We start from the raw sequence: 12,588 nt of genomic DNA, 5'->3' as shown, positions 1-12,588 counted from the left end.
ATGTCCAGTTTGTTTGTTGGTTTAATTTTAATTCAAATGACTTTTCAAAGTGAACATGAACTTTTTCCCGGGGCGACTTTTCTAGTTTCCTTTATTTATATTTTATCAAATTTGCTGAACTAATTTGTAAAAAGATTCAAATTCCACTTTGCCTTTAAAAATACTTCAGAGGCAGGAATGCCCAGAAAAGAGTTAGCAGCTAACAGGTCTAAAAAAATATATATAATATAATTAAATATCCTTGTTGTGATTGATAATCTGTTGAAATAACAAGAAAAGATTGTTTACATGGCTAAATTAAAAAGACCATAGCTAGCAAACCTCTAGTTAATTGTTAAATGTCGGTGTGTAGCTCAAGGAGGTTGATTTGATGTGAAAACAGCAGCAGACGGACTCAGACGGGTGGAGTTAGTGTTTTAATTATCATTGAAAAGCCTTTTTATTAATCATGACACTGGAACATCAAGCACATATTTACAGTTCAACACCGTCCATCCTGTCGTGTTGTGTCTGTTGTTAAAGTGCAGCTCCACCAACACGAGGAAACTTCCTCCCACAAGACGACAACCGAGAAATCAACTCTTCATTAGTAACTTTTGTTTTAGGCTGATTTAGAAACTTCCTCAGCTTGTTAACTTCCCCACAGCCGACTGAGGAAAAGTCAATGACCTGTGGACTGAAGCTCCATCTTCTGCAGCTCACTCGGGTCGCTGAGAGCCACTCGGGGGGGGGGGGGGGACAATGGAAAGCGCAACAGGCCCCAAAGCAACGACCCAGGTACACACGTGTGAAAGCACAGGTAGATATCGTGAAGCCAGGAGAAACTCACGACTGGTTATTTGGTGGAAGAGATGGATGAAGGACACGTGCTTCAGTTTAGTGAATGAATCCAATGAAACTGTTGGGCCCAAACTTTAGGTATTTTTAAAGAGAGAAAATCTATTTGGCAAACCGTCAGAAATAATCTTTTCAACCAAATTCTAACAAAATTTTGACCTAGATGCATTTTTAGTTTATCTGAGGAAACGATGAGCACTTGACTGAGTTGGGTGGTCCACAGTAAACGATTGGGGTTTATATAAATATCCGTATTTAGGGAAAACCAGGAAGAGACTCGTCCAGGGGTCGAGAAGAAGGAGAAGAGTTCCACCATCTATTTAAAAGTCTCATTCATAGTAACAACCATCAGATTTTCCTACAGCTGAAGATGATGATGAAAAGCCATAAATATTGAATTTATTACAACACAGAAGGAAACTCACCCAACTCTCAACAAGTAGGTTAAACCGCTCAATCTACTTTAACTTGACCATTTAGCGGTGACGTTCAGACGTTATTTTTCACCCTGGAGGGAAATGAATGAAGATCACAGGATGTCTTCTCAACCGGAAGGACTCTTCAAAATAAGAGACCCTTCTTTCTCTCTCTCCACTTCTTGTTTTAGAACATTACATGTCTGAGCCGAGGTGGCCAAAGTGCTCTTGAGCAAGAGCTGACACTGTCTGAATTCAACTCCTGCGTTTTCTCCGGAGTCAGATCCTGGTTATTTATCCTCTGTCAGTATTTTTAGCTCTTTTCTTTATAAAATAATCATATAAAACAGAAACTTACAGGTTAATCTATATTTTTTGTTTTTTTCTGGAGAGCGGAGCCGATATAAAAGCGTTTTTACACACATAATAAAACACGAGTCTGTTACGAGGAGTTTCTTCGTCCACTCCCCCCTTCCTCTTCCTCCTACACCACCTCCTCCTGCTCCTCCTGCTCCTCCTGCTCCTTCTCCTGCTCTTCCTCCTCCTCCACATATAGTGAGGGTGTGTTCAGTTTGTCCTCTATTTTCAGAGTGATGGGCTCGATCACGAATATGGGAGTCCATTAGAGGGAGCACATGTTTTCCAGTCCCAGGCAGCCGGGGTGGGCGGGTGGCGTTCCCCTCCTCTGGTTCCTGAGCGGCTGCTTCAACAGAACCAGCCGGGACCTGCAAGGGAAGTAAAACATGCCTCCGTATCATCAGGCCTCCGACTCGCCCGTCTTCTTCCCCTCGTCCCCAGCCTCACCGTCCTCTGACGGGCTGTTGCTGAGCACTAGAAACTGTCCGTCAGCGGCGGGCGGGTTGGCCGGACGACTCGAGGCGGCGATCAGACGACTCTGCTCCTCCAGATCCTGGAAAGACAACGCTTGAGTTAGATATCAAATCTAGAAAAATCCCTGTCTGTCTGTCGCCCACACATGGGGGGGTTAGGGTTAAAGGATCAGAGGTCACCTTCTCTATCTGTCTCTGTTTGCTGAGTTCCTCCTGCTGTTTCTCTTTGGCCTTGTCCTGCTCCTTCCTCTTCTCCACCGCCTTTCGGTCCTGCACAAACCCCACCCCCCAAGAAAATGATTCACATCCACAACGACACCTGAAGGAATCATCATAACATCCACACCAAGTGAGGGAGTGGGCTCATAGACTGTTCGTCAAGATGGATGATACGTCTCTACTTCCTTCCATGATCCAGAAGTGAAGCCAGAACATCATGGATACAATCGCTGCCATCTTCTGCCAATGATGCAACTTGGATTTACATCAGTGTGATAAGAACTCATCATGACAGAAACCATCTTCCATTACAATGGAGGAGGCAGGATTTATGACCTAGATACAGACACTGTGGCTTCACTTTTGGGGAGTTGCCATGTCATCCATCTTTATAGACAGTCTATAAACAGAGTTTCTAATGAGTCTCACCATCTCGGAGTGGAAGGCGATCTGCTTGGCCAGACCGACACTGTCACAGATCTGCAACACATGACAGAGAACAGACAGGTCAGACAGACAGACGGACACAACAGGGGGGGGGGTCAGACAAACGGATGGAGAGAGAGAGAGAGAGAGAGAGAGAGAGAGAGAGACAACCTTCTCTCCGTCGTTGTTGGACTCAAAAATGTAGCCGACGGCTCGGCTGTCGCAGCGCTCACTCGCCGGCTGCAAGACCAAACCAAACAGCCTCTTGTTGTCCTGATGGGACGAACACTGGAGCACGCTGGACAGAGGGAACTGCAGCAGGAGAGAGGAGGAGGAGGAGGAGGAGGAGGAGGAGGAGGAGGAGGAGGAGGAGGAGGAGGAGGAGGAGGAGGTGGAGGAGGGAGGCCAGAGAAGTGGACAGCGAAAGATAAAAATAGAACGCATCATGAACAATTAGACACTGAAACGAAATCAAGGATCTAATGTAGAAAGATCTCTTACCCTGAGTCGAGTGATTTGTGTCTGAGGATCAATAAGCCTGAAAGAAATAAGATACTTTGATTAAAATACTAAACTGTTTAGAAAAAGGTTGAGCAGCTAAGGCCCAAAAGTCCCCTTACGAAATCCACTGGATCCAGATGTTTATTTGAATCTGCACCAAGTTCCTCACACTCATAAATGTCAGTCCACTAAATATTGTTGATTTGTTTTTATTCTTCTATCTCTCAATGTTATAGTGGTAAACATAAATCCTAGATCCACCTCTTCCACAACATTTCATTCAAATCGGTTGAGTAGTTTTTGAGTTTTAAATATTTATGACTCGATGATGTTTGGGTGACTTCATGACTCTGTGGTATTTCCTCATGTCAGGACAAACTTTAAAGATTTAGCTACACACTAATCTTCCAGGAATAACTCTAATGAGATTCTGTGTGAAGTTTTGTTTCACTAACGGTGATCAGAGACTCTTCTGCTCTGTCCAACACGTTCACATTGTGGCTGTAATGAACATTTACCGCCTGTAGAGGGCGCTACTGGGGCTGAAACACTCGACAGCAGATTCCTGTGGGACTGGTCCTCACAACACAACATTTCTATGACGTTCAGATTTGTCTTCACCCTCACGACACAGTCGCTGCGTGGTTCTTACTTGAGGCAGTCGCAGGTCACCAGCAGGTGGGACTCGGTCATCCTGAAGATGTTGTGGATGGCTCTGGCGGCCAGGATCTGTCTCATGGTCTCAGAGATGACGTCTGGGGACTCGGGCGTCCTCACCTCCATGGAGCCCAGGAAGCGGACGATGAAGAGCTGGTGGAGGATCGACTCTGGACGACGCGGTCCCAGGAAAAAAATCACACACACACACACAAAAGACCACACATACAAGAACAATTTAAATATAATACAATACTAAATATAATCACAATTGTAAGATATAGAAAGTAAAAATGATACACGTTACCTTCACTCTCTTCTGATGTGCTGTCTCCAGACTCTCCGAACGGATTACTCCTTCTGAAGGACACACACACACACACACACACACACACACACACACACACACACACACACACACACACACACACACACACACACACACACACACACACACACACACACACACACACACACACACACACACACACACACACACACACACAGACACACACACGCACACACTTCATTGCAGATAAACCAGGAAGGATGTACACAGAGTTTTCTAGCTGCACTCTGCAGTTTGAGGAGGACTCACTAATGACAATGTTTTTAGTGTATTAGTGCGTGGATCTCCTCAGGTAGAGTGGGTGATGTTGGTATATTTTTTGCGAAGATCTCTTTTTGTATTGATCCTGTTTAGTGTTGTACACAAACACACACACACACACACACACACACACACAAACACACACACCTGCCGGACTGTGCCGCCGTCTTGCTCTGCCCTGAGATTTCTTCGCTGACGGGGGAGATGATGTCAAACTGGATGGGTGTTTCCGGTGCAACCAGCGCGTCCAATGAGAGAACGGAGAGAGCGGGCGACGGCTCGGACCCCACCGAGCTGATACTGCTCGCTCGGCCCACGCGCCCTTTACTGGGATGGAGAGAGAGAGGGGTTCAGACATTTGACCTGGCAGCTGATAGGCTGTGAGGTCAGTGTCAAAACTACCTGCTGGGTCTCATGCTCTCGTGTCTCTGCTGGAAGGACGGTGATGGCGTCACAGCCTCAATAGCTGATTGGTTCACTCTGGCTGCCAGCTCCTGCCAATGGGAAGACAGTACAGTCAGCATCAACCAATAGGAAAAGAATTTGAAAGCATCTTGTTTTCTGCTTCTCGTTACCCTTGTTTCATATCGATCCATTGATATTCAATTAGATAACGACAGTTCCAAAACTATGTGAACACCTAAAATTTTCCTCTGTGACCTTTGACTGGGAAGGAAGTAAAGAAGGAAGACGGACACAGACCTCTGCGTTCTCACTCAGGTAGATCCTCTTGGAGATGTTGTTTATGGTGGAGATCCACTGGAGGGAGAAGCGGCAGATGGACAGAGTGAGAAATCACCAGAGCAGCGGACAGACGTCACAAGCACGTGGCAGACAAACAAGTTACCTCCTCACAGTCCTTCCTGGTCTCCGACTGCAGCGTCACCACTCTGACGGGACACAAAGCGGGAAAAGGTGGCGTCAGTACTTAAAAAGGCGAGAGCAGCCGATGGGAGTTACAGTGGAAAGAACGGGAGGAGCTCTGACTTCTTGCCATCGAAGGATGTGACCTGGAAGCAGAAGCGGCGGTCGTCGCTGTCGACTGCCATGACGGAGCAGTTGTCCAGGTCCGTGAGCAGCCCCCCCGCCACCTCTCCGCGGCCCTGCTGCATCAGGTTACCCCCCTGCGTGAAGAAGTACTGTCGCTCCCAGGATGAAGACACCAGACCTGTTTTACTGAGGGACACACAGAGTGGACACTTCAACAAACTCACAAGTGTCAACAACTTATTGGTAATTTCACCAGCAGAGCAGCAGCAAGCAGGGTCCTAGCTCATAACATATAAAAACTACTAAACCGTGTGTTTATAACCAGAAACACTTTGACTAAACATCAGTCTGATTAGAACGAGCAAAATGACATTAACCCCTTCTGTCTAAATGTTATGTACTTTTACTTTTTAGCTTGTTCCATGTCCCATCTGCTAACATGGAGAAGGTGGGGGTTATGACCTATACTGCAGCCAGCCACCAGGGGTCGATCAAGATGGTTTATGTCGTCCATCTTTATATACAGTCTGTGTCAATGAGTGTTTTTTTCTATGTGTGTGTGTGTGTGTGTGTGTGTGTCTTACTTGCGGATGTACAGGTAGCCCTGTTTCCTGGTCAGGTTGCGACAGACAGGTGCGAGGGCGGGGTCAGGGTCACACGGTGCATACAGGGTGTCACATGATGTTTCTATCTGTTGGATGCTCTGCTGCATCTGCCCCACCTCCGCCTCCATCTCCCGACGGACACTACGCACACACACACACACACACACAGTTATAACATGTTTAAAACTCGAGTTAATGTTGATAAATACTTTGTATTTTAGAAAGTTCTTGAAGGAAGCGGTGCGGTGGAGGCTTCTTACTTCTGGACGCTGGTTCCTATGGTTCCCAGGAAGTCTTCCCACTGCTGGGTGAGATTTTCTGACCCCAGCTTGAAGAAACTGATCTGCACAGAGAAAACACCACAAACAGAAAAATGACTGATTCCAAATGAACCAGTTCACTGCAACAACTACAACATCACAGCAATGTTTCTGACCGACTTGTGAGTGACTGCTCGTCACAGCTTCACCTGTCAGAACGAGGTCCAGCAAGTTCAAAGCTGAACAATAGATCAGTAAAAAAGACGGAGAAGTCTTGAAAACTGTTAATTCAGCAAAGAACCTTCTATGAGGAGTTCTTATAGTGGCAGCTCTTCTAGTTCAGGATTATGTGTGTGTTTGTGTGTGTGTATGTGTGTACCTGGGCCTGCATGTAGCCCAGCAGAGGCTCCAGCAGGGCCGTTTTCTTCTTGTACTGTAATGTGTTCAGTGAGCAGAAGTAGTGCATCATGGTCTGGTGCTGTTTCTTGCGGGAAGTGTAAACGTCCTCCACGACCTCGGCCCGCATCTTCAAAACAAACAAGACTTCACTCTCAGCTCAGTTTCCTCAGATAATATCGTATTCTGAGATATTATCGTGTGGTCACAGATATTATATCTAAATTGATGACTGTGTTGTGAAATGTTAATTTAAGAACACAACTTTTCCAGAACTCTTACAACTGGATAATGAAGAAGTTAAATGTTTAGAGTCTTAATTGTTTCTGCTCAACACAACAACAGAACTCATTCCAAAGCTTTATCTGTAGTTTCCTCGTGACAAAATTACACAGTTATCAAATACAGATGATTTAAACATTATAAATTAATTGACTTAGCTGTTTAGTATATTTCTGTGGTATTAAAGTACTGAAGAATAAACCCACTAATGCCACTACCTTGTCATTGTCCCTCTTCTTGGACAGGCGGCTGTATCGATTATTGGCTGTGTCATGATCTGCACACAGAAACAGACAAACGTTCATTTTGAAAGGTGAAACATATTTTCCTCACCTTTCCTTTTTTCCAGCTCGGCAGAAACAAGTTAGTATCGCTCAAGACAAAAAAAAAAAACGAGGTCAAAATCAAACAGTTGTTTCAGTCAAAGAAAAGAGGATCAGAAAAGCATCAATCGAAACAACCTGACAAAGAGTAGTGATGATTTACCATCACTGGATATCTGGAAGACTTCTTTCAGAGTGAGGATCTCTGGAAAGACACAATAAAAACGTAGATAAGTTATAGAAGAAGTTAAAGTATAAGGGTTGGTTTTGCTTGGTAAATTAACCACATACAGAATAAACACATACTAGTATAAGTGAACTTTGCCTGTATGTGTGTGTGTGTGTGTGTGTCCTACCCTTCAGGTCTCTTTCTTTGAACTGAGTGATGGGAAACATCATGGCGTCTGCGAGTTGGGTGGACAAGACAGCGTGACAGGAGCTCAACTAGCAAGAGACAGACAGAGAAGATGGACATTTCTAATTGTGAATCAGATAAACAGATAAACAGCTGGTTATTGCAGCAGAGAGTCTATGTCAAAGTCAAGCGAGACACAAATCTGTGTTTGTGTTCTCTCACCTCATCGATGACTGTTGCAAACTGCTGCAGGGTGGAGCTCATCACCTCATCGTCGCCCCCTAGAGGAAAACGCTGCACACAACAACACCACCACAGAAGACATGAAACTGGGAACTCATGTCATGTGTTGAGCTGCCGTGGAGAAAGGATTTCTTTTGTTACGTCTTTACTGAAGGAGCCGACTAAATCATCTGTCTCAGCCAGGAAATGACTGTTGCTTACAGATAATGAGAATGTGTTTTTTATTCAAAATTATATATCAGAAACACGTCTAGTCTCATAATCAGTCTAGTCTTATATTGAATATTAGGGTCATTCCATGTCAAATCATCACATTACATAACTTTGTGCTGCACCCTCACAGATATTAATGAAATTTGTTCGAGCTGATTCGATCACATGAGAAACCAACTGAACCGGGAAAAAAACAGCCAACCACTTAGATAGATAAGGAGCTGAAAAGAAGCTTTTAAACTATATGGAAAACTATATTTATCTCTGAACTCGGTATAGAATATATGACAGGTCTGAGTCCCCTGTCAAAAATATTCTAACTCTGTCATATCATATTTAGGATCTGAGACACGTCACATATCGGTTCCATAAATCCGTCAAGTGACCGAATCAGCAGGACAAATTCCATTTAGATCCGTGACGGAGCGAAAGCTGATTTGACACAGAGTGACCTGATACAGGTCTTGTGTTGGAGCTGGTAGGCGGATGTTGGGAGAAAGCGGGTCACCTGTTTGTCGTACTCTTTCAGCAGCCTGGAGGTCAGGTGTGTGGCAGCACTGAGCTCGTTCTGGAATAATAAACAGGCACAGCGCTGAGCATCTGGAAACACACAATTCAATCAGCCACATATTCATGTCGCTGTGTGTTCTAGTTGTGTGTGCGGTGTGTGTGTCTGTGTGAGTGTGTGTACCTGCGCGTCATAAATCCTCTGCATTGCCTGATAGAGCTGTGTACAGTAGTTGGAGACGGCTGCAGTGTCCTCCTCAAACACTCCCAGCAGAGAGCGGGTCTGCACACAGAGCACACAACAGAGTGGGGAAATGAAGCCCGTGTTAAATCATAAACCCCCCCCCCCCCCCCGTGTAACTGCCAACAACCAAACCAGCCTGGATCCACACCTGCTGCTTGTCCCCGCAGCCCATGTGTCTCAACTGCATTTTTTGTGAGAGGTAAAAACTGTTTAATGCAAAAGTCGGCACTGAGAGAATAATTCCACCGCCACACAAAGGGCAGTAACTAAAAACCATGACTTAGTGTTGGGCCCAAACGTCTGTTGGCAAGAGTTCAGAAATCAATACTTTTGAATTTAAGATTTGCCCAAACTTTTGCAAACAACTGAGAGTTTGGCATCAGTGTAGTAAACTGCAAAGCTTTTGGACAGTGATCTGAGAGACCTTTCCGATTGGACGAGCCCTTCACTACAGTGAGTGACTGTCTATGTAGATGTCCAACTCTTCGAATTATACCAAAATGTTGCTTCTATCTATCTATCTATCTATCTATCTATCTATCTATCTATCTATCTATCTATCTATCTATCTATCTCATGGGAAACCACTCAAATGATTAACTCACAGTCATTCCATTAATCTGACAGCCAAAATGTGATTATGTAAATATTCATCCTTCTTCCCCTTAAAAGGTCCAGTGTGGAAGAGTCAGGTGAAAGTTTGCAGAAATTGAATATAGAAATAATCCTAGTGATGTTTCAGCTAGTGTGTTTCAACTAAATAATACAAATTGTGGATTTCTTCATCCTAGAATGGGCCGTTTATATTTAAATACTTCATATAGTCACACCGGGTCCTCTTTACGGAGGCCGCCATGTTTTCTACAGCAGCCCAGACTGGACAACCAAAACACCTTTTGAGTTTTTATGACAACTGAAGGCTGCCACAGCTTCTCTGTCGTGTTAGGAAGGAGAGGATGAGGTGAGGGGTGTTCAGCTGCAACACTTCACCACTAGATGTCACAAAAAAAGTCTACACACTGAACCTTTAAAACTGGATCCGCTACAACATTTAAATGGTTCTTTCCTGGCCCATGTTGGGTTGCTCCAAAATGTGCCAATCAGCTCAGTATTATTTGCGTAGTCCTGCTGACGAGGGAAGACATCACTTCTTTGGCGGAAGCAATGAAGACTCATGATAATCTGACCATGAACCAAACTGAGAGAGTGACCTGATCATTGCATCTCCACTGAACTGATCCCACTCTTTTAATCCACCTGTCCTAAGTGCTAGAATCAGGTCATCTGTTATCTACCACGACCTGGATCACTTAGCATCTGCACTGACTCGTATTCCAGCTGCAGCTCCACAGACTCCAGCCCCTGATCTGAGGTCGAGTCCCGAACCTGCTGCAGTGCCTGAGCATCTTTCCCACCCCCCGGCTCGGAGTGACAGAGAGCAGCTGGATGACACTTCCGCCTGGCTGAGAAGCATTTAGCTCGGTGGCTAAGGAAGTAGCAGCCTGGTCATTTAGTTCACATTTCAGTGTTAACCAAAACCCCGGGGCTGATGTTTGACACTTTGACCCGTTGACTCCATCGCCTAGAACCGCGGGCGTGTCGGATGAGAGCTGCCCGCCTCACCGCTCTGGTTCGCCGGCCCGTTATCATCATCTCCCCGCTGGTTGTTGTTGGCAAACACCGAGGCTACAGAGACAGCTAGCCTAGTTAGCATGCTAGCTAGCTGGAGGCTCCGGGCAAAGGCGTGTGTTACCTGCGGGCTGTCCTCCAGAGTCTCCTCTATGGGCAGCTTCTCTATTCCGGGCATGGCTGCGGCGGGCGCGCGGGGAATCGGTGTCGATCGACGGGGAAAAGACGCAAGAAATCACCGCGACAGCTCCAGAAGCTCCAGGAAACCTCCAACACCCCAAAACAAGATCCACCCAGCTGCGCGAGTCCCGCCCCTCGGGTGCACTCTGATTGGTTAGAAAGTGACACCCACGGTGGTGATTGGTTGGTTGTTTAAAGGGTGGGAAAGGCGCCATGTTGGATCGGAGCAGTGTCGCTGTTCCGCTGTGTTTGTGTGGAAATCAGAGCCATAATGGCGGCGTATCTGATTCTGCAGGAGTTTGTGGGATTGTATGGGAAACAGTAAAAAAAACGTTGTTCCCTTTCCTTCAATTTTACTTTATAACAATACTTTGCACAACCCTCCATTGGTACTTATAGTATTTATATATTTAATATTTATACTTGTACAAATACACCACAGCAAATTCCTTATATGTGTAAAACTGCTTGGCAATAAACCTGATTGAGATTCAGTGAGTTTCATGCATAACGTTGTCAACTACTTTAAGGAGCAGAAACAACAATACAATTTAATGGATGCAAATAAAATCTTTGAACTTGTTTAAACAGGACACTAACTGTGACTTGTGAAGCTACAACAAACCTGTCAGGATCTCAGACTTTAAATAAAGATGTACAGCATGTGTGCACTTCCTTTCTACAAAAAAATCATATATAATATAACTTAATATAACCCCAAAATTATCCTGGATGCAGGTGCTGCCATGTTGCGTCATGATTTGGAGTCAGACACGCACGGTGGTGACGCAGGAGTGGAGTCAGGGTGTCGACACATCAAATAACTAAAACTTACCAAAATAATTAACACGGAAATTTGAAATTTGAGATCGTCCCATCTATTAACATTAAGAAGGAGAGGGTTTATGATCTACACTGCAACCAGCCACCAGGGGGCAATCAACGTGATTTGGCTTCTCTTTTGGGCATCTCTCATGTCGTCCATAATTACAAGCAGCCTATGGTCAAGAATGAGCTTCCTCCTTCCTGGGGGGGGAACCAGGGCACCATGAGGAACACTTTCTTTACCACAGCAGCTCAGACTGATGCCCAAACTGTGGGGGCTGAACATGGGCAGCTCCAACTCTCCGTTTGGTGTTGTAGGTCTCAACAGCTGGGTCCCGGATTCATTTGCACAGACACACAAGTTTGCTTCTTAGGAAAATATAATCATTTGTTGCTGTAGGATGCTTATTTGTGCGAATCATCAAAGAACCATTTGTTGAGTAAAACTTAAATCCAATGCATGTCATGTTAACCTGGTTAAGTTACAGCTCGTCTTTGGCCAGGTGGGTGGTTGATGGAGCGAAGGACGTCCTCAAAGACTCTACCTTCATGTTCCACACTCCAGGAAGGTCTGTGATACAGAAGCTGTCTCCTCAGAGTGGGACAGTATGTGGGGAAAGACGGATTCAGCTCAGGGCGGTGGTACAAGTCCTGCACTTCCTCAGACACAGCTGTTCCTCTGGGAAGAGGCAGAAGGCCTGAACCGTCCCTGATACCGAGAAGTGGTCTGCAGCTGCCAGGACCTCCACCACATGATCCTCTGTCACGGGAACAGAGTGGGTGTAGGCGTAATTGATGATAAGGTGCATCATCTCGGGGATATTGTGCATCTGCTCCTCCTCGGAGATCGCGCATGTGCTAGTGAAGAGTGTGTTGTGGGACCAGCAGCTATCAGGGTCAACAGGGTTATGGAAAGTCCACTTATTTAACACAGTTGTTACATCTGGAACTTTTGGACCAAGCAAGAAATCGTACAGTTTTCATAGCAACAGGTCAGTGAATCCAGACGTCAGGGAGCAGGTCTGTTCACAGCTCCATCG

General features: G+C 45.4%; 1 protein-coding gene across 1 annotated transcript; it reads right to left on the bottom strand.

Annotated features, from left to right (window-relative positions):
* Nucleotides 1-401: 401 nt before the first annotated feature.
* Nucleotides 402-10,954, bottom strand: appl1 (adaptor protein, phosphotyrosine interaction, PH domain and leucine zipper containing 1). Its single transcript, XM_062408903.1, has 22 exons — nucleotides 10,668-10,954; nucleotides 8,855-8,953; nucleotides 8,672-8,731; nucleotides 7,930-8,001; nucleotides 7,709-7,796; nucleotides 7,516-7,557; nucleotides 7,248-7,306; nucleotides 6,731-6,877; nucleotides 6,352-6,434; nucleotides 6,071-6,232; nucleotides 5,484-5,672; nucleotides 5,344-5,386; nucleotides 5,199-5,255; nucleotides 4,899-4,990; nucleotides 4,644-4,823; nucleotides 4,194-4,246; nucleotides 3,882-4,056; nucleotides 3,230-3,266; nucleotides 2,900-3,040; nucleotides 2,732-2,782; nucleotides 2,264-2,353; nucleotides 402-2,163 (listed from the first exon to the last, which is right to left on the bottom strand). Exons 1-22 carry the CDS (start codon nucleotides 10,719-10,721, stop codon nucleotides 2,011-2,013), a joined length of 2,127 nt encoding a protein of 708 aa, XP_062264887.1. The 5' UTR covers nucleotides 10,722-10,954; the 3' UTR covers nucleotides 402-2,010.
* Between the last annotated feature and the right edge of the window lie 1,634 nt (nucleotides 10,955-12,588).

This window comes from Platichthys flesus, chromosome 2 (genome assembly GCF_949316205.1).
Source record: "Platichthys flesus chromosome 2, fPlaFle2.1, whole genome shotgun sequence".
Taxonomy (NCBI): Eukaryota; Metazoa; Chordata; class Actinopteri; order Pleuronectiformes; family Pleuronectidae; genus Platichthys; species Platichthys flesus.
This window is presented reverse-complemented; position numbering and strand designations above follow the sequence as displayed.

Bases quoted from the DNA above. Each gene is read 5' to 3' on its own strand.
- appl1 (XM_062408903.1), bottom strand. From the start codon at position 10,721: ATGCCCGGAATAGAGAAGCTGCCCATAGAGGAGACTCTGGAGGACAGC. The intron at 5,387-5,483 runs GTCAGAGCTCCT...GTGTCCCGTCAG, and splicing joins ACATCCTTCGATGGCAAGAA to AGTGGTGACGCTGCAGTCGG. The intron at 3,041-3,229 runs GTAAGAGATCTT...CTCCTGCTGCAG, and splicing joins CACAAATCACTCGACTCAGG to TTCCCTCTGTCCAGCGTGCT.